This window comes from Monodon monoceros, unplaced genomic scaffold (genome assembly GCF_005190385.1).
Source record: "Monodon monoceros isolate NGI ecotype Baffin Bay Population unplaced genomic scaffold, NGI_Narwhal_1 Super_Scaffold_22, whole genome shotgun sequence".
NCBI classification, from domain to species: Eukaryota; Metazoa; Chordata; class Mammalia; order Artiodactyla; family Monodontidae; genus Monodon; species Monodon monoceros.
In genome coordinates, this window is record NW_021703779.1 from 42,735,205 (window position 1) to 42,756,800 (window position 21,596).

At 51.0% G+C, this 21,596-nt stretch overlaps 1 protein-coding gene across 3 annotated transcripts; it reads right to left on the reverse strand.

Moving 5' to 3' along the window:
- Positions 1-61: 61 nt before the first annotated feature.
- GRIPAP1 (GRIP1 associated protein 1) lies at positions 62-20,844 on the reverse strand. 3 transcript variants are annotated; one of them, XM_029240904.1, is made up of 26 exons: positions 20,772-20,844; positions 18,648-18,714; positions 18,445-18,506; positions 17,440-17,466; positions 16,440-16,547; positions 13,714-13,864; positions 12,707-12,891; positions 12,464-12,511; positions 11,728-11,759; positions 11,577-11,624; positions 11,338-11,437; positions 9,952-10,029; positions 9,648-9,740; positions 8,781-8,915; positions 8,280-8,375; positions 7,837-8,049; positions 7,592-7,705; positions 6,722-6,799; positions 6,542-6,637; positions 6,357-6,413; positions 6,151-6,250; positions 4,138-4,268; positions 2,886-3,008; positions 2,635-2,728; positions 1,649-1,803; positions 62-609 (listed from the first exon to the last, which is right to left on the reverse strand). In XM_029240904.1, the coding sequence occupies exons 1-26, from the start codon at positions 20,811-20,813 to the stop codon at positions 517-519; spliced, it is 2,526 nt and encodes an 841-aa protein (XP_029096737.1). In that variant the 5' UTR covers positions 20,814-20,844; the 3' UTR covers positions 62-516. The 3 variants fall into 3 exon arrangements, with proteins under 3 accessions (XP_029096737.1, XP_029096736.1, XP_029096738.1); XM_029240903.1 differs by having other exon boundaries at positions 12,464-12,514; positions 20,772-20,818; XM_029240905.1 differs by lacking the exons at positions 18,445-18,506; positions 18,648-18,714; positions 20,772-20,844 and having other exon boundaries at positions 12,464-12,514; positions 13,714-16,572; positions 17,440-17,457.
- Between the last annotated feature and the right edge of the window lie 752 nt (positions 20,845-21,596).

Below are 21,596 nucleotides of genomic sequence, written 5' to 3' on the forward strand. Positions count from 1 at the left end.
GTATAAACTCCCCACCCCCAGCACATCCCTCATGGTTGGAAAGAATCAGAGCAGACAGTCAGTGGGTGGGCCAGTCTGGCCAGATGGTATTTTGGCTGCACAGCTTTTACACACACACACACATGTTGCTAGAACGCTGAACATGGACCGTGCCCCACCCAGCATCCCCAATCCCAAATGCAGAGTAGCCAGGCTTCCAGACATAAATTAAAAAATAAAATAAAATAAAAAAAGAGTTGGTCTCTGGGAGGGAGAGCTCATGCAGAGATGGAGGCAAAGGCCCCTGGGAGCCAGGGCCAAGAAGGAGGAGAATCCCTGCCCCTCCCCTCAGGATTCCCCACTCCCCAGGGGCCTCGGCCCTAAGACAGGGTCACTAACGCCAGCCACCAGGCCTCCAACCCCTTTAATGTCCAGTCTCCCAACCTATCTGATTTTGGCGCTGGCCCCCATTTTCCCACCACAGCCCAAGGGAATGGCGGGTGGGGAAGGGAGGGAGTGGGTGCAGCCTGCAGGTCTTTAGCTGGCTTCTCCCGGCTCTAGGTCTGGGTCGGGGGACCCCACGCACTCCTTGCTGAGCCGCACAATTTCCTGGGACAGAACTTCCATGTCCTAAGAAACAAATGAGCCATCAGGAGTCAGAGAAGGTGGCAGGCGATGGCACCCTCATCAAGCCTGGGTGTCATCCTTCTCATCCCATCAATGCCCAGCTATGTCTAGCCTGAGACGGGAAGGTATTTGGAGCAGCTCCCAGAGCTCCCAGCAGTGGGCTGGGCTCGGAAAAGGTGTGTGTGGTGTGTGTGAGGGGGTGAGGAGTGCCTGGAGCTAGGGATATGGACATGGGAGTGGATCATCTGCTCTGTGTGGTGAGGCTGGAGGACATGACCCCTACCCCTGCCACCTTCTTGTCTCTAAATGGTGAGCTTGCTTCTTAGAGGCAGGGGCCGGACTTGCATCCTTTCTGACTTCCCCCAGAGATGGGGAAATACTTGGGTGGCAGGATGGGTGAGTGGACATGTGGGTGGATGCATGGGAGATCCATGGTAGGCAAATAGGTGGAAAAATGAACTGTTCAGAGGACAGATGGAGGACAACAGGTAAGCAAGCAGGTCGCTGGGTGGGTGGGTAAAAGGTAAGACAAGGGGTGACTGATGAGTAGGTAAGAGAGAGTGATGCATCAGGAAATGGGTGCAGGGGACTTCCCTGGTGGTCCAGTGGTTAAGACTCCACGCTCCCAATGCATGGGGCCCGGGTTCGATCCCCGGTCAGGGAACTAGATCCCGCATGCTGCAACTAAAGATCCCATGTGCCGCAAAGACCCGGTGCAGCCAAATATTTAAAAAAAAAAAAAAAAAGGAGATGGGTGCAAAGGCATGGGCAGATGATCAGACGGGTAGCAGGGCAGATGGACAAATAGTAGGTGGGTTGATGGGAGAGTGGCTGAATGTGTGTATGAATGGATGAGTGGGAGGGTGCAAGGACAGAGGGAAGAGTGAAAGACTAAACTGATAGTGAGTAGGCTGACTGGAGGATGGGAAGATGAGGGGGAAGGAGTGCTTGGTGAATGGGGTGTGTGGAGAGGGGACTGACAGATGACCCAGGGGCTATGTGGCTGGAGAGACAAAGGGGTAGACTGGTAGGCCACACTTGCCTTGTGCAAGTGCATATTCTTGGTGAGCTGTTCCTCCAGCATGTTCTGTAACTTCTTGTTCATCTCCCGAAGGTTCTCGTCGCCTGGCTTCACTAGGTCTCTCAGGACGCTGCCCAGCCCACTACGGTCTGTGTGGCCTGCTGCCACAGACACATCTGCAAGGGCCCAGGCTGAGAATCACCCCCTCGGTCGAGCCGAAGGAGAGACAGAGACAGAGCAGGAAAGAGGGAAACAGAGAGTGGGGGAGAAAAATGGGGGGAGAAGCCATCTAATGCAGGAAGCAGAGGCTTTGCCATGTGAGACCTGGCTTCACTTACTAGCTGTGAGGCCCTGAGAAATGGGGTTAGGAACTAACTCATGGAGCTGGAAAAACACATATCTGTATGCAAAGCACAGAGCACACAGTCAGCTCTCAGCAAGCGTCAACTGGTATTATTCTGATTAATGAGGAAAAAACAGGGAGAGGAGAAGATCTGAAAGAAGGGAACAAAAGAAATAAAAATGGGGGATGGAGGAAGGAAGAGGAGAAAGGAGGAAAGGGGAGGAAGAGCGGAGAGAAGGACCCTAAAAGGGATATGCATCCAGAGAATGAAAATTTCCAGAGGTGGAACCATTTAGACAGGCAGTAGGAACAGTGAGACAAGATGAAGGGGGGATGGGGCAGAAAGAAGAGAAGGGAGAGAAAGCAGAGGAAGAGACCCAGGGAGGAGAAAGGACAATGGGAATGACGGAGAGACACTAGAGAAAGGAGAGTGGAGAGACGACAGAGACTCAGACAGGAGGGAGGAGCCGAGACAAGAGATGGAATACAGAGCAAGACACACAGGTCCTGGCCTGCCTGGCTCTTCCCTCTAGCACCTGTGGTCTCGGCAGTAACTTTGGTGAGTTCCGTAAGGAGAGGAGAGAAGCCGCAGCTCTGGACACTGGGGAAGGAGGGGGTAGGTGAGGGGCTGGACGAAGGGTGAGGGCTGGGGAGGGGCACTGACCAATCCGGCTGTCCATGACATAGGTCTCGATGATGGCGCTCTTCCGGCAGAGGTCCTCTGCCATGGACGCACTGCTCACCTCCAGGTGCTTCACCTGCAGGGTGGCCCAGCCCACCTCAGGCCCTCAACTGTGCATGTTCACCCATGAGGAGGGGCCTGGCCAGATATTGCCCCACCCCCACCCCCCACTCCTGCCACCCCGGCCTCCTCCCCAAGGGCAGGCCAAGAGGGGACGAGCAGTCAGACAGCACCTTCTCCTCCAGCATCCACTTCTCCTGCTGCGTCTCTGCCAGGCGCTGAAAGAGCTCAGCCACTTCCTCATCTGACAGCTCTGCTGGCCGCGGGGGCTGGGCCTGTGGGCTGCTGGATAAGGACTGCAGGGAAGAAGGCAGAGAGGCCAGCCCAGGCTCAGTGCCGACACCCCAGATAGGATCAGGGGCTGAGAAGGAGAACCAAGCCGGGGTGGGCTTTGCAACTGGGGCTGCAGACAAACTGCAGACAAGCCTCGGCACCCTCAGAGACTCTGGATCCCCCTTTGCCTTTTAAAGGGGGAGACAGGAACCACCACACCATAGCCTTATTGAGACCATGAAGAGAGAGCCTATAACAAATGAGCTCTCACTTCCAGTTGACAGGAAAACTAGGGGAGAGAGAAATGAGCTGAATGATACCACTAGGAAGCCAGCAGGAAAATCCCAAAGGTGGGACGTTTTCTTCAGGTCAACTGGGCTGGTCTCTTCTACAGGTTGATGTCATGAAAAAAATGGATCACACTAGACTCAAGAGACTTAAGGCACATAAAGCAACCAGATGCAGCAAATGTGCTCTGAAATTGAATGCTGGTTTCCATAAAACCAGCAATAAAGCACATTTTGGGACCAACTAGAGAAATCTGACTAAGGTCAAAGTATTCAAAAAGATGAAAATTTACCAAATTGGGAGGGTAGAGATCAACAGGTTACTTGTAATCTTATTTAGGTTTAAAAAAAAGAGAGAGAGAGGTCTAGAACGGTATGAACTAAGGATTTATAGTGGTGATCTCTGTATGGTGAAGATGTGATTTCTTTGGATTTTTAAAAAAAATCTTTGCTTGTGTTTTTTAAACTTTTCTACAATGTATACATACTACTTACAGAATGATAAAAAGGTTATTTCCAAATAAAAGTGTCTAGCAAGGAAGCTGACACAAACAATAATAATAAATGAAAATTATGAGTTGGAAAAAAGGATCTCCCACATGGATAATGCACCTACTATGAGCCACATATTTTATAGCACCAGGAAAGGTGGAGTTAGCCCAAAGATGATGAAACAGAGGGTCAGAGAGAATAATGTGTCCATCCCCCATTTAGCAATCTGAATCCAAGTTGGTGAGCTTGAGGAAAAGTTGACAAGAAAATGTGTGTGCTGGGCCCAGAGTAGAAGATGGCTGCAGGGGAGGGAAAAAGGAGGGCCCAGAATTTGGGTAGAAGCTGGGGCTGTAGGTTCTTCCCCGCCCCTTACCCTGGCTGGAACAGTCGAGCTCTCCTTCTCCCGCAAGATCTCGCGGTAGCTGAAGGAGGAGATGCTACTGCTGTCCCCAGTCTGGGTCCGGCTTGGTGAATTCATCTCTGATAGAACCAGCTCCTCGAGCCCTGGGCAGAGAGGGAAGAGAAATCTGAGCCCCAATCCCCCAGGGTCCCAGGGCACCGACTGGCAAGAAGAGGCAGAAATAGATTTGACAGAGGTGGAGAGAGGCAAAGAGACACTCAGGCATGGGTAACAGTGGAAGCCGACAGTAGGGTAGGGAAAGGCAGAAACCGAAAAAGGAGCTGCCTCTCTAGGCAAACACACACCAGAAGTGAAACAAAGGTGAAGATGGGGAGAAAGATGGTGATGTGGACACACATGGGCATAAAGTGGTGAATGCACTCAGAGTCAGGGTAAAGACAGCTGAAGAGGGCAGAGGGGCACCCCTATGTGCAGAGAGAAGACCCCAGAGAGACAGCAAGCCAGAGCTGATGATAGAGGCAAACAGAGACCCTGGCTAAGGACACTAGTCAGAGCAGAGACAGAGAGAGAAAAGATGGCGGCAGACTCGTAGCCATGCACCTAAATCTGAATTTCACCTAATGGACGGATAGAATGTATGGCACACAATTTGAATCTGTTTGTTGATCTGTACACCAATCTGTAACAGAACAGAAATAAAAGTCCTCCCTTATAAAGAGAGGTAACTTCAGGAGACTGAGTGCCTCAGCGAGACATTGATTTGGTAAGAGACACACCCGTTTTTGCCATGTCACTTGAATCACAGCCACTAAGCTTGTGTCTCTGTTCTTGCAGCTGCTTCTGGGTGTCAGGGAGGGGGGCTGACACCACAAGCCAAGGATCTCCAGCAAGAGCAGGATGGCTGTGGAGGGACAGGGAGCACGTTTTCTCTCGTTTGTGATATGGGAGATGCACCAGAGCCATCACTGCATCTTATTTATTTAAACATATTTAAAGGCCATTTCTTTCTAAAAAAAAGTCCAAGGCAACTCAAATTTTTCTGTTGTGTCTTCTGCCTTAAGTGGCAAAAATAACATGGATTTTAGCTGCATAATGATCACACGGTAGTGTTGCTGCCTGATTGTAAGTCTGTCTCCCTAGCTCAACAGGGAGCTCCTAGGGGACTGAGACTTGGGCGGGCCTCCTACCAGGGACCCTGGATGTGAGCGAGAGGGCTCAGTCCATATTTATAGAATGAGAGAATGGATACAAGAGACTTAGAGACTCTGGGTGAGGTGTGGGAGTATATGATGGTTAGTGGGGAGATAAACAGAGACACAGACGAGAGAGAAGAGAGACAGAGATAAAGGAACAGGGAGAAGAAAAAGGCAGGAGGAGAAAAGGAGAGAACTAGAAAGAGAAAGCCAGGAGAGAAAGGCAGATACACAGATGACACAAGGAGGCAGAGAGAGACAGAAACAGAGAAGAGACACAGCAAAAAGGAGAGAGAGACACACAGAGAGATAACGCAGAGAGAGATAGAGGAAGGAGGGACTTCCCTGGCGGCGCAGTGGTTAAGAATCCGCCTGCCAATGCAGGGGACACGCGTTCGAGCCCTGGTCCTGGAAGATCCCACAGGCCGCGGGGCAACTAAGCCCATGCACCACAACTACTGAGCCCACGTGCCAAAACTACTGAAGCCTGCGTGCCTAGAGCCCGTGCTCTGCTACAAGAGAAGCCACTGCAATGAGAAGCCCGTGGACCGCAACAAAGAGTAGCCGCCGCTCACCACAACTAGAGAAAGCCCACGTGCAGCAACGAAGACCCAACGCAGCCAAAAATAAATAAATAAATAAATATATTAAAAAGAAAGAAACAAACAAAGGTGGGACAGACGCAGAGAAAGGGTAAAAGACAGACAAAGTGCAAGAGGGACAGAAGACACAGGAGAGCCCTGCAGAGTGAAGTATAGGAAGCAGCCCCAGCCTTCAGACCCAAGCTCTGCCTCCCTACACTTCAGCCTCCCCTGCCATCCGGGCCCCTCACCTGAGCGGCTCTTGCTATTGGTGAGGATGTCCTGCAACCGCTCCTGCAGTTTATCCGCCCGTTTCCGCTCCAGGTGCAGCTGCCGTTTGAGGTCCTTGAGCTGTGGGGAACGGGGGAAAGATAGGGGCTGAGGCCCGGTGGGCCCACAGGTGGGGGTGGCCGCAGGGCAGGAGTGGGCCATGCTTGGACACCTTTCCCCATCGTACCGCAGCACTGCCCTTCTTCTCCAGGATTCGCTGCCCATCCACCGTGTCCTTCACCTCCTGTGGGATAGAGAAAGCACAGCTGGTGGGTGCCAGAATGGCTGCATGCAGTGTGCTCCCTCCCTGCCCCATTACTGCATGCTGAGGCCCAGGGTGTGTTGAGGGACCCGGAGGGACCAGTGGGTGACCTGCTTCAGGCTGCTGATGGTCTTCAGGTGGCAGTCCCGCTCCTCCTGGGCCTGTTGGAGCTGATCCCGCACACCCTGAAGCTCCTCTTCCTTGCTCTGCAAAGCAGAGGGTAGCTCAGGCCGCAGCTTGGGAAACCTCAGTCCTCCCACCAGAGAGGAATGCCATCATGCAATGGGCACCTTCAGCTCGCCGGCGTGCTGCTCCCGACACTGCTTGAGGGCTTCCTCTTGTTCCTGCTGCTGCTGCTGCAGAGATTCCTACAAGACAAGTCCCAGGTCTGGCCACGGCCCCCCCCAGAGGACGTCACACCCCCCAGAGGACCTCACACCCAGTGAGCGGTGTGAGGGATTGCAGCAGGGCCCCTGCGTATGCAGAGAAGAAACAGAGTGTCACGTTGAGGGCTGCGCCATTCACATCGAAGCCCAACATCTGCATTTACATCTTACTTTACTTAATAAAACATAACGTAGCGCTTACTGCACACCAGGAATGTTGTAGGGATTTTATATATATTAACTCAGTTTATATAACCCTCCCATAACACCTAGACAGCCGGTATTATTGTTATCCCTTTTTTTACGGATGTTGAAAACGGGCCACAGAGAAGTAAATAACTTGCCCAAGGCAAGTTATTTACTTGCCTTGTCTGGGCTAGAAAGCAGCCCAGACAGGATTCAAACCCAGGCAAACAACTGGCTCGAGCATGTGTGCTCTTCACTGCTACGTGACACTGCCTCTTATGTATTACCATGAGTTTTCCAGAAAATGGTAGTAAAAGTTCTGGTTGCATCAAAATTAGAATTATTATAATAATCTTCCGACAGAAGTACAATTTCAGAAGGAAGAGGTGCCTTTTCAAATTTGTACATCTGACATTCTGCCCTACTGATTGATGGCCATGGCCTGATCCCCTCCAGAGGGCTGCTGTTGAGCCAGGGGGCACTGTGGGGATGCCCAAGTCCAGAGCCTCAGAAAGTTCCAGGGCCTGACCACTTCCAGTCCCCTGCTTTGACATGCATACCCCCCAACCAGCCTCTGCACCAACTCACCTCAGCCTCCTTCAAGCGCCGTTCAAACCAGCCCTTGGCTCCATCCATGGAGTGTACCTGAGCTTGAAGTTCTTCCACTGTCTGCTGGAGAGTCTCCAGCTCCCGCGTTCGGGCCTGCAAGAGGGCAGAGCAGCGAGGGCCAGGTGGAGGAGCGGGCGCCTCACTCACGCCATCCCCTGGCCCATCAGCGAGGCTACGCTCCCCAGGTTTTCGACGCAGAGAGGCAGTATCATCTGCCCACCCACCTTCTCCTCGCGGATCTGCCCGCGCAGCTCCTCCTCCTGCCGCTTCTTGTCTTCATGTAGCTCACGGAGCTCACGCTCGTAGCGGGCGCGCACCCCCAGCACCTCCTTCTCGTGCCGTAGTCGGACTGCTCCCAGCTCCTCCTTGTGCTGGGACTTCTCCTGCAGCGTCTCCATGGCTAGCTCATCCAGCATGGCCTTCCGCTTCTCAGCACTCTGGCACCCAGGAGAGGGGGGCAGGAGGAGGTCAGTCAACCTCCTCCCCCGACACCAAACAAGGCCCAAGGAACAAGCCGAAGTCCACCTCCTCCCCATCCCGACTGAACGGCTAAGTCACTCACCCGTCCTCATGGAACTGGTCACTTTCTGTGCCCTCCCATTCCCGTGGGCTTGCCCACATCACCTGTCCCCCTGCAGACTGGGCCTCCCCCTGTGGTGTTGCCCACCTTACGAGCCTCCTGTAGTTCCTGGGTCAATTGCTCCTTCTCCTGCCCGAGTTCCTGAAGTTGTTCCAGCAGCCGACTATTGGCTCGCAATGACTCCTAATGTGGGGACAAAAAGGGTGAGTTTGATAAACAGCCCCCAGGAGGTGCTGCTCACCCAGGACATTTCTGGTAGAACATCTCCCTTAACCCTGGTAAAGTGGGTGATGTTCTGTTTCTAGATGAGAAACATGGCAGAGGCTGCTAGCTGCTCCCCAGCATTCATTCTCCCGCTATTATTCCGGTTTCTATTGTGGAATCAGAATGGCTATCCTAACTAACTGAAGAGGCTCAGTCTCAAGTGAAATGACTTGGTCTAGGACACACAGGTGCTAATAAGTTCGGGAGTCACACTGGAACCCAGGTCCACCTGACTCCATGGTCTTCCCACAGCACCTCATGGGAAACTCCACTGAGCCAGGACTAGGGAACTAGGAGGAGACAGGTCAAAGCCAGAGGCGTCACCTGGAGCTGGGAGTTGAGGTCATCTTTCTGTCCCATGAGGTCCTCATACTCAGTCTGCCGCTGCTGCAACTCAGCTGTCAGCCCAGCAGTCTGTTCCCGGAGCATATTCAGTTCTTGGGTCTTTGCTGTTTGGATCTGGAGAGAGTGGTGGTGATGGAAAGTGCAGTGGAAGGGGCCCCAGGGGCCAGTCACGGGGTGTTCCAGGGAGACAGGGAGAGAGGTGAAAGGAGAGCCAGGAGTAGAGAGAGAGTATTTCAAAGAGAAAAGCAGTGAGAAAAAGAGATCAACAGGGGATTGGTAAGTGTGGTATATTCATACAATGAAATAGTACACAGAGAAAGTAGAACAGATCAGTGCTACATATGGATAAACCTCACAGATATAACGCTTCAGGAAAGAAGCCAGACATAGATTGGGTGTCTGATTCCATTTACATGAAGTTGAAAAGCAAGCAAAACTAATCTATGTTGCTAAAGGTCAGAGGAGTGGTTACTTCTGGGGAAGTATTGATTGAGAAGGGGTAAAAGGGACCTTCTGGAGTGCTGAAAATGCTCTATATCTTCTTCTGGGTGGTGGCTACATGGAGACAGATAAATATACAGACGGGGATAATTCACTGAGTGTACACTTAAGATCAGTACACTTCTTGCAGTTTACTGGAGAGAAACTAGAATGCAAAAAAAGCAGGGATGGATGACCAGAGAGAAGAGGGGTGGAAGCCAACAGAAAGGAGAAGCTGAGAATGAAACAGAAACAGAGGCAGGAGAACAGCACGAGGTCCAGACTACGTTGCCCCAATGTGGATCAAAAGCAGAGGGAGACGGGGAGCTGGGGAGGGATCGGCGCAGGCTCCCACGTGTCCTGTACCTGCTCCAGGGCAGCCAGGCTAGTCCTCAAGGCATTGTTCTCAGCCAAAAGTCCTTCCACTTGTTCCTGCGCATCCGCACTCTGGATGGACACCTGGCCCCACCCCCACAACGAGTGAGAGTGGGTCCAGAACAGGAGGACAGGACCTACCCGCAGCCAAGAAAGAAAGGACACACATACACACACCCACGAGAACGACGACCAGGGGAAGCAGGACCCTGGGGCCTTGCCTGCCTGTACAATACCCACTGAGGCTGCCCCCACCCTCACCCCCACCTCCCTGAGCCCGCTCAGTACAATGTACCTGATCTTGTAGGGCTCGCAGAGCTGCCGCATGCTCCAGGAGCTCCCCCTGCCGCTGATCTCTCAGCTCTGCCAAGCTCTGTGGGGACCACGTCAGGGGAGCCCATTCTAGACCTCAGCCTCCCCTGGGGTACATATGACCACACAGACTCCCTCTCTGACCACCTGGCAGCATGCTGCCTAAGTACTTGAGGGCCTTGGACTACCCAGCCATCAGAGATCTCAGGCTCACCCAGACTCTTGGTCATTATCCCCAGGGGCCTCACACACCCCTGTATCCCAGTTCTAAGCACCTCAGAAACCACCTAGGCTCCTGGGGATTTCAAATTCACTCAGCCCCCATCCATAAGATGGTCTCACACTCGGCCAGATTCCAGCTCAGAGGCCCCAGGATTCTCAGACACACTCAACCCCCAGGGACTACAGCTTCACCCAGATTCCTGACCCCAACCCTCAGGGGTTTTAGACACAGGCAACCCCCATGTCTCTAGTTTCCAAGAGTCTCAGACCCACCCAAACTCACCACCCCAGATCCTATAGATTTCAAACTGATACAAGTGTGTAGTTTCCAGCTCCTGGTGAGGTCTCAGACTGATACCACACCTGCCACTCCTGTCCCCAGTCTCTGGGGATCTTCACACCCAGCTTTACCCAGACTTCTGTCCCCAGCTCCTAGGGGCTTTAGTTAGACCCACAAGCCATCATAGCCCCCAATCCAAGGGACCTGAGACTCACTCACTCTAAGGGGAAGGCTGGAGGCTTTAAAGTCACCCAGCCGCCAACCCTTAGGAGCCTCAGACCTACCTAGACTTTTGCTCCAGTCGCTCGATGTCTCAGACTCACCAGTTTTTTATTCACAGCCCCCAGGGACCACCAACTCACATGATCCAACTTCCTAGGTGTCTTAAGACCCAAACCAGCCCCCAAGCTCTGAGGGTCTCAAATGCACTCAGACTCCAGGCCCAACTGTCTTACCCTTGAAAGTCTTATATCCACCCAGCCCCCATAGGTCTCAAAGTTACCCAACCTCCAGGGAGTTCAGACTCACTCCAAACTCCTGGTCCCAATCCAGTGACCACAGATTTCTCCAGATTCCTGTCTCTAATCCCCTGGAGTTTCAGATTCATCCAAACCTGTGGCACATAGGCCCCTAGTCCTCAGCCCCGCTGAGATCTTTAATTCATGCAGGTTCCTACCCCAACTCCTAGGGCTCTCGGGGTTCCCTAGTTCCCATTTTCCTAGCTCCTAGGGGGCCCAGAACCCATCCAGTCCCTATATTTCCAACACAGGAAATATCAGACTCCCCAACTAGCCTCCGTAGACCTCAGAGCTCCCCGGACTCCCAGCCCTTTCCCTATCCCAGTGATCTCAGAACCCAACCCCTTACCTGATTGGCAGCCTCAAGTTCCTGCTGCAGCTTCTGAGTTCGAGCCAACTGGGCTTTGAGATCAGCTTCCTTCCGCTGTTGTAACTCCTCAATCTTGTTCCTGGGGGTGATTGGTGGGAGGGAGGGGCACATTGACCACAGCCTGAGGCCCAGTCTCCCAGCTCTGCCCCTGTGATCTTCGGTTAATCCTGCTGGGCACTGCCCCATTGTCCACCAATATCCCCAACCCTGGTAGTTACCGGCTGTCATTGAATAGCGTCTCCTTTTCTGTCTGCAGACGGCAAAAACTAGGCACAAAAAGACAGACATATATGGGTCCATTCCACAAGTCAATCCCCTCCTTAGTCCCCGCAAACCCCTTCCCCCCAGCTCTGGAAGAAAGAAATTTACCTTTCTTGTTTCTTTTTCAGTTTCTCGGCAAGCTGGAGTGGGGGAGGAGGGTACAGACAAGTGATAAGAATGAGAATAATATTAATAAAGACAAAAATTTACTTCATGTTTACAGACACTTACTACTAAGTCCTTTATAGAAACTGGAATTTACTTTTGTTACCTCATGGAATCCTCAAAACAGTCCTGAGAAGTGAGCACCACTGGCTTTACAAATGGGAAACTGAGTCTCAGAAGGGTTAAATAATTTGGTTGCACAGCTGGTCGGCAGCAAAAACATGACCTCTACCCAGCTCCTCAGGCTCCAAAGCCTGACATTTATGCCTCCGACCTATCGACCGATGGCCATGTCATAGAATAGCTAAGCTGGGAGGCCTGGAAAACAGGATCATGATTGGCTGCCTCACCACTGGGTCTCAAGTTCCTAAGATAAGAGCCAGCAGTCTATAAATGCTTGGATGGATGGACGGATGGATGGATGGATAGATGAATGAAAAAGCAGAGATCGGAGGACCCAGAAGGATGGGATGGGGCCTGCCACGCACAAGACATAGAAGGACCACATTAGCCCATTTCATATTGAAAACAAATCTGAGACATAAATGTGAGTCTCTCCATTTCACAGATGACAAAACTGAGGCTTTGAAGAGATACTCTGCCCCTCTACCCTACCAGGGGAAGCATGGCAGGTGGGGAGTGGGTGGGGCAAAGTCCAGGGAAAGCTCGGCAGCCCCACCTTAGCAAGTTCTTCCTGCAGCCTGGATGTTTCAGCCTGCTTCAAGGTCTGCTGGGAAGGATGAGGGAGGGAGTTGTTATCAGCAAGCGGGGAGGTAAGGCCTGTGCCTTTCCCTGCCCTCCTGCCTTCCTAATCCATCAGCCCACAAGATGGTGATGTCACAGATATCTCCGTGGGACCACAGGCAGAGCTAGGGCATCTGCCTGCCTCCTGGCACCCCAGCCCCAACAGACCCAGATTCACCTCCAAGCCTTGCAGTTGCTCCCAGAGCAGTCTCTTTTCCTCCTTCTCCATTTCCCATTTCAGCTCCACTTCTGCCAATGGCATGGGGGCTAGGACAGGGGAAGCTGGGCCCCCCACGGGATCCCCTTGATCCTCGCTGGCAGCTGGGGACCTCCCAGCCTCTTTCCCGTAGCGCTCCTGCAGGGCTGGTGGGTAGAATAGAGACATATGATGGATGAGGTTGTCTCAGAAGACCCCTGACACACCTCAAATAGAAAGAGAACTGGCCTTCAACCCCTTAGGTAGCAGAAACCCTGCCTCAGTGGCCATAAGCCTACAAAACGAAGGTTCGCCCCCACCTCTCACAAATCTTTTAAGCCCCACCAACCGCGGAAATCCTGTCTACCATCAAATCAGCCCAAGATAATTTCCCAAGCCCCACCCCCATCCCCAAGCCCCACCCACAGCCCTCCAAGGTGATGCCCACCATCCTCCATTTACAGCTGAATCCTCCTATAACCTCTAATCCCCAGCCACATTCTACGAAGTCTCCTTCCTGATCACCAAACTACCACCCACCACCCCACAAGCCCAGCTGCTCTCCACAAGTCCACACATCAGGACACTCACTCCCACACTTTATCAAACTTTCTTTCAGCTTTCATCCCAGACCCCACTGACACCTTGGGCTCAGAATCTTCCTAACACTCCTTCATTCACTTTCTCCATTTAGCAAACACCTCCTTTCTGATGTTCAATCTGCTTATCAGTAACATTTGCTAGGTACCAGGTGCTGAACTAAGCTCAGAAATATATCTCTACTACAATTTTCCAGGTGGTAGACATCACTACATGCACTTCGTAGATGAAAAAGCTTTGGCTCAGAGAGGTGAAATGGCTTGTCCAAAATCATACACTGGTTCATGGCAGGGCCAAGCCTGATTCTGAAGCCTTTTTCTTCCCCCAGGGAAGACAACACCTTACTCAAGCCCCAAGGTCCCCACATCCCCAGGAGGGTCTCCATGCACCTGCCACGTTCTTCTGCAAGGCTGTGTTCTCTGCCTGCAGTCTCAGCAGCTCCCCATCCACAAGGCTCCCGGCTTGGGTAGCCCCTGCCCTGGCAGCCCCATCCTTCAGTTGCTGGTTCTCCCGCTCCAGCTGTTCCATCTGGCTACAGAGCTGAGCAGGGGACAAGTGAGGTAGCAGAAGAGCAAAGAATCAGAACAACATTTGCTGAAATATACATAGCATTTGGCCCATGTACTTTACAATTCATTTAATTCCATAACGCCCCTGTGATGTAGAGGCTCTCATTACTCATTATCCCCACTTCACAGATAAGGACACTGAGGCACAGATGTTAAACAACCTCAAACTCAAACACCTGTTAAGTGACAGAGACATGGAAGATGGAGAATACTGAGAACAATTTTCTGCTTGCCCGCTTTCAACCTCACAGTTGCAATCCAAGACCTCAGGCTCCTCTGGAAGTTGCTGGTCCAAGATGTCAGCATCATGGATAGCCCCACTGCCAGCTTTCTTCTGTGGAGGGGTCTGCGTCTGGGAGCCGAGGCACCACAGACAGCTTTCAGAGCATTTCCAGGGTTAGCACTGCCCATGGCTCCCTCTCGTTAGCCCTTGGAGAGCCCGTGGAGAGGAGTACAACGCAAATAAAACTAAGCCAGCCCCCTGCTCAACTCCTGAAGAAAACACAGTTTACACAGCAGACCTGACAAGATCCTTTGTCCCCATTTTCAGATTAGAAGACTGAGGCCCACAGAGAATTTTTATTTTATTGCCTGGGATATTTTCTACCCAGAACACCATTCCTTTCATCCAGTTCTTCACATGACTGACTTTTTTGCATCCTTCAGTGCTCTGCTCAAATGTTACCTTTCAAGTAGTATCCCCCAACACAGAAATTCCAATACGCTCTGTTTGCTTCTTTCTTACCTAGCATGAATTGCAATTAAATTTACCTAACATGTTCTTAGTTTTTTAAATTTCTGAAAATGTTTGGATCATAAATTGTGATTCACAATTAAATTTTATTTCGTAACGTAGGTCATAAGCATAGATTCGGAAGCCAGACTGCTTGGATATGAATTTCTACTCTGCCATTTCACCTTGGCACAAATTACTTCATCTCTAGGGGGCTCAGTTTTCCCCATCTGTCGAATAGGGATAGTAATGATATCTCATCGGTTTGCTGTGAGAATTAAATAAGTGAATAATGTAAAGCACATCAAACAGGACCTGGCACACAGTAAACACTATGTAACTGTCAGCTATCAGTGCTATTATTATTATTTGTTTACTATGTTATCATCTTTTTCCCCATCCCACCCCCAGAATATAAGCTACCCAAGAGGGAGGACTATTTTGTACTGCTCACAACTATTTCCAGAACACAGAGCACATAGTGCGGGCTCAATAACTATTTGTTGAAGGAACAATTGAGCTGAAATATCTTGGCAAATAAGTGGTGGAGGCGGGCCTGGAACTCAGGTCTCCCTGTGAGCATTTCTAGCTTCCAGGAGGAGGAGGGGTAGTGCGAAGGAGGTTCTATACCTGGCTCAGTGCCTAGCCCAGGGCAGGTGCTGAGAAACACAAGCTGGGTTTATAGAGGAATAACTGCCCCTGCCTCGCCCAGCAAGAACCATGATACCACTGAGGCCAGAGGCAGGAAGCAGTGAGAAGTGAGGCGATGAGGTCAGCTGTTATGTGAGCACCAGGGGTTCTGAAATTTCGGGGATGAGGACCCACTGGGAGGTGTTGTCTAAAGAAGCAATGTGGTAAGACCTGCGGGTCAGGACAACCGTTATGGCTTGGTCTGGTAAAAGAAGCTAGAAGTGAGGAGACCAGCGAGGACACTGTGGGAATAGAGGTGGTAAGGGCTGAGGCAGGGCAAGGTCACAGGATGGATATAAAACTTTTAAATAGTCAAGAAATATTTTAGAGGGAAAATGAATTAATAAAAGGATACTATCAGTAGCTAACACCTACATAGCTGATTCTATGTGCAAGGCTCTGTTCTAAGTGGTTTATAGACATTAACCCATTCAATCCTCACAAAAGCCCTGCCAGGCAGGTACTGTCATTATCATCTTTTCCATTTTAAATATTTGGGAACCAAGAAACAGGAAGCTTAAGTGACTTGCTCAAGGTTACAGTTAGTAAAAGGCAGAGCCAAGAGTTTAATCTAGGCCTCTGGCTCTTAACTACTACTTACTAAATTGCCTCTGGTATTGTACCTACACAAAGGTTGTGTTTTTGGTTTGTTTTCTTTTTTAAGGTTTTGAGCCCTACATTCTCAGGTAGAGCCTTGGAAATACCTTTTTTGTTGCTGTGAGACTTTTTCCCTTACAACACATGAAAAACTTAGAAAAGGGAAGCAGCTCGAACATCTTTCCATCCCATACTAAGCATAAGAATTTTACCTAAGACCTCCCAACAACCTGGGGCTCCATAGCATCAGCCCCAAAATATACACAAGGAGACTTGAAGCTCAAAGGAAAGGAGTGACTTGGTCAGGAACCAGCTGACCTCATGGCTTGCAGCCTTCTAATCCCAGCACAGTGGGTGGTCCCATCTGTCAAATCACTGCCCCCCAGCAGAGATCAAGGCCCTGTTTCAGCACCATGGACAGTGACACAGGGCCAGGCTCTGTCCAACCACCCTCAGCTGCCCTCCGGCTTCAGCCCAGGTGGCCCCTACCCCTTGGACCCCCCTCAACTATCCAGGGCACCAGCACCTTGCTGAACTCGGCCATAAGCGTGCTGTTCTGCAAACGGAAGTCCTCCTCCTGGCTGTGCAGCTTTGCCTGCAGCATCTCATTTTCACTCAGCAGCCCCTCGACTTCCTGCAGTGGCAGATGTGGGCCAGGTCTCCAACAGGGGTAGAAAGGATGGGGCAGTAGGGCAAAGAAACAGAGAGAGGGAGAAAATGACATTGGGGGAGAACATAGGGTACAGAGAATGAGATGGGTGAAATCAGGAGATACAGGGGGAAAGACAGACATAGGAGGGATAAAAGAGGAGATAAGGAGGGAGGAGAGACATGGGGTAGAGAGAAGGGAAGATGTGGAAGGAGAAAGGGATGAGGGGAGACAGTGGGAGGAAAGAGAGGGGTATATAGAAATAGGGAAGAAAGGAAGCAGAGAAAGATGGGGAAAGGGGGTTAGATAGGGAAGGAGAGAGGGATGGGATGGGGGAGAGAGAAAAAAAGAAAAGGTAGGACGGCAGAGAGATAGGAACAGAGAGATCAACAGAGGGAGAACAGAGAGAAGGGGTCAGGGAAAGAAATGAATCAGGAAGAGAAAAAGGAACAGGAGAGAGAGGAACGGGGAGAGAGGAAAAGGGGAGGGAGAAACAAGGAGTCAAGAGAGAGGAAGAAAGGGAAAGAAGAAAAGAGAGAAACGATGGCAGAGATAGGAACAGGTGGGGGAAAGAAAAAGAGAAGGTTGGGGAGAGAAACAAGAATCCGAGAGGAACAGAAAGACAGAGACAAAGAGAGACTCAGAGAGGAGGACACAGAGAAAGAAAGGGAGAAGGAAAGACATACAGAGAGAGGTGCAGAGTGAGAGACAAAACAGGAGAACAAAGATAGACACAAAAACACATGGCAGGGAGGTAGTCACAGATGCAAGCACACACACAGAGAAAGAAAGGCCAGTACCAGGAGATCCCAGCATACAGAAATATCCCCTCTAAGACAGTCTCCCAGACACATTTACCCGCCAGGGGTCCCCTTACCTGAGCTTTCTTGCTCTTGCTCAGTGCCTAAAGGTGAGGGAGGTGAGAAGAGAGATAAGGTGACCAGAGATGGACTCCCTCACTAGGGTATGGAGATACTGTGGCAAGTGTCAAGGGGGGACAATGATAACAGGGGGTGAGGGATGGGGGTGTCTTTAACCACAATTTGTAGCCCACAGGAATGATGGAGTGAGTGGGTGAATGAGGAGCACCCTGCTTACATCCTTTCCTCTAAGCTCTTGAGGCTTTTCATGGGTCTTAGTATTTAACCCTTCATAGGCTGGATCTCCGGACTCAGAAATTATGGCTTCACTGTTCCATCTGTCCAAACACATCTATGTGGATCCCTCCCATGCACCGTGGAAACTGCTGTTCCCCTGCTGGGCAGCTGAGGGCATTGCCAGGTTGGGAAATCAGTACCCTACCAAAGAGAAGCCTAGCTTTCTGACTGCCAGACTTTCTGCATTCTGTGTTCCTTCATCTAACAAATATATATGGAGAACATACTGCGTATGACATTGTACTATGCATGGGGACAGAGCAGTGAAGAAAGAGACAAAGAAGGGCCTTGAATGCCTTGAGGGGCCATGATAGGTTATATGCTATCTCATCTTCAAAGGATTTGAGAGGTAGGTTTAGTCTCACTTTACCAACAGGACCAGGACAGGGGTGGGGAATAGGAGCACAAGGCAGGAGTATGAGTGGGGGACAGGAGGCAGGTTCAAGGCAGGTTTACTGATAGATTTGATTATTTAGTTAGAAATCAGTGAATGAGAATGAGTAATTGAAATTAAAAATGAATTAAGAGTAAATGAAAATTAATTAATAAATTAAGCAGACCTAGATAAAATTACCAAACAAAGGAGACTTCCATGAGAAATTTTTGAATGACTAGTGACAGCATGTAACATTAGGTCTGGTTCACTGTAGGTGCTCACTGGACAGATGAATGAGTCAGATGGCTACAGGGAACACATGGGTGGGTGAGTAGGTGGAAGGAGGTACCTTCTGAGCTTTGTTGAACTCCTTATCCAGGTAGGCGACCTTCTGTCGAAGACTGGTAAGTTCTGGTGTGGGGAAAGCAGGGAGTCTCAGCCTCAGTCAGCGGTAAGGAGCTGAAAGGTCCTCCTGCCAGGCCTCTGAGATTTTTTCCCCTTGGCCTCTGTCCTCCAAAGCCACCCCCATCTAATGAGACCCTCTTGGCTCACCAACACCATTCTTGCGTAGTTCATCTGAAAGCTGGTAGTTGTTTGTCCGGAGTTCTAGGAGCTGAGCCTTAGGGGGAAGCAGGGAAGGAAATGACTTGGCAGAAATGTGCCCCCTACCCTCATGAGGAGAGAACCAATCCCCTGAGCCCTACAGACCCTGCTGCCCTCCATGCGCCTCTTTAGTCACTCCTAAGACCCGTGCCTGCTTCATCCCAAATGAGTCCAGCCACTCAGCCTGTCCCACCTTCTCCAGTTCTACTTAAACACAGTCAGCCTCACCTGTCTCCCTGCTGCCTCTATCTCTCCCCTTCCAATCCAACTGTGCCCTCAGGCCATGACAGAGTGCTGACCCATTCAGTTTCTTGCTCATGTGTGTTCCATGCCCAAAGGATAAAGTCTGCCTCTTCATCTGGACTGGCCTCGTCACACGCTAAACACTGTTCTGTCTTCTGTCAGAGGTGTTCTCTATCCTCTTGGCCAGAGTAGGGGGCAGGGGATTGCCTTCCTCCCTCTTTCCCAAGGGAAGAGAGCCTGGTATTATGACCAATTTCACTGAGTAAAAGGGGGTTTCCCAGGGTCCCCACCCCCAAGGCTCTCAAAATATGTCCAGACCCCTTTCAAGAATTGAGGGAAAGTGAAGTATGGGCCATTCCAAACAGCATATCCCTACCTACCAGCCCTGTAGGTGCTGAGGCCAATTCTTCCCAGACCACCATCCCTTACCCCACCAGGACCTTTCCCTCTCTCCCATGGCACCAGCCTCCATCCCTGGGTGGTCTGCTAAAGGTGAGAGGGCTTGGCCTCTACAGAATCTTTCCTGCCCCTGTCCTCTCCCAGACCCAGTGATCTGTCTCCCCCAGTCCTGATCCAGTTGGAACACCCCTGGCACCCACTTACAGTGTCTATCCATCAGAGCCCAATGGTTTTCCCTTCACTCATGACCAATAGAATCAATCTTCCTCATTCAAGGATCCCCTATACCCCTCAAGATCTCCCCAGTCATAATCCAATGGGATGACGCTATACCCTTCAGGGTTTTTCCCCCACAAGGCCTTGGGTGGGCCAGTTGGATTACTCTTACTCACATGGAATACTTTGCACAAGTTACAGGGGCCTTCCCCTTTTTTGGTCCAATTATCTCAGTCTTCCACCCTCAGGGTCCCTCACATAGCGACAACTGGTTTCCTTCATTCAAGAATGAATGGATTACCTGCTCTCACTCGGAGTTCCTCCTGTCCTCCCACAGGACCCTACGCAGGGTTTCCCCCTTTCAGAGTCTCCACACAAAATCCAATGGTCTTCCCCAGTAACGAATTCTCTCAACAAGGGCCCACTCTGGCCTTTCATCCATCTCAGAGTCCCCCCAAAAAGAATCAAGTGGTCACAGTACTCAGTCAGGGTACCTCTCCACAGACCGGTGATTTCCCCTCCACGCAGTCCAAGGTATCACTCTTTCACCTCCTCTGGTCCTCTCTCCAACAAGGATTAATCGTATTACCCATTCAGGGCCTTCTTCACCCCACATCTAATGGGATCACCCGTAATAATCCAATGGTACTGCCCTCTCTTGGGATCCGCTACCACCCCTCGCACAGGAGCTCCACCTCCCAGGAACAATGACATGTGGGGTCTTTCCCCAGTCCCCTGACATAGTGGTATCTCCCACAAAAACGTCCACCTCCCACCGATAATGGTATTGCCCTCTCCAGGGCTCCCCCCACCACGAAGCAAACAGCCCAACACCCGCTTCCTTCCTCTCCAGGCAAAATGGTTTCCCCCTCTCAGGATCTCCTTCCCTCAAAGCCCAGCATTACCGTCGCCCACCCAAGGTGTCCCCCGCATGGGCCCAAAGGTCTCGTCCCCTCCAAGTCTGAGTAAGGTGTCGCCCACGCTAGGACTCTCTCTTCCGCCCACAAGGCTAACAGAATCCATCCCCTCAGAACCCAATTGTATCTCGGAATCCAGTAGTCTCACCACTCGGAGCCTCAGTTTCCCTTCTCCAGACCAACCCCTTAGGCTCAAGGTCCATCCCAACCAACCCCTGCACAAAGCCGGTGGGACGATCTTTCTCTTCCCCGCCCTCCCGTCGCCTAGCCCGGTGGTCTTTTCCCCGGCGAGCGGCACCTGCATCCGTTGAAACTCCTCCTCAGACAGAGCTTGCGCCATGTTCCTCCCCCCCCACCCCCCCAAGAGCTTTCTGCGCAGACGCAGTTTGTCCCTCCTGTCAGTAGTATTAAGGTCGGACCAAACCACTGGGCAGGAATAGAGGGGGGAGGAGTCTACTCCGGAAGTTCAGCATTTTGGAAAACAAGAGAAGGAAACTGACAGGTTAGGTGAATTGCAATGTAATATTTTACCAGAATCAAGGTCATTTGTTCTGGCTTTTGAGCTCTCATAGACTACTCATTGTGATGCGACACTATGGCATCCCTGTGTCATGGGTGGACTCGTCGCTAGGGATGCGTTTGCCGACCGAAAATCACGCTTCTGTGGTACTCCTTTAAGGAGAATGGTTGGCTTTACCGTAGAAAAGAAAGCGGAAGCTTTCGCAAGTCTTGTTCCCGCCCTCCTCCGGGTGACCCCAAAAGGGAATTCCGCCTTTGGTGAAACCGTTGGCGTTTTTTTTTGTTTGTTTTGTTTTGTTGTTAAAGATTTGACGCTGATTTTCTTAACATGAGCTGTTGTTAGATAAAGGGCCTAGCCACCAATAAATTTAAAATACCTGTGAGGAAAGAATGGCAGTGACTCAAACGGGAAAGCTGCATTTAAAAAACAAAAATAGGATGACGAAACACCGGGAACATTCAAATAAGTATTAAAATGCATTATAAGCCTCTCTTGTGCTTACTGGCCACCTCTGCAAACCCTGCCACCCAAACAGTAGTTTTTATGTGGGAAAGAAAAAAATTAGAAAGCATGTTTAGCAGCAACATATCTCTACTAGGATAC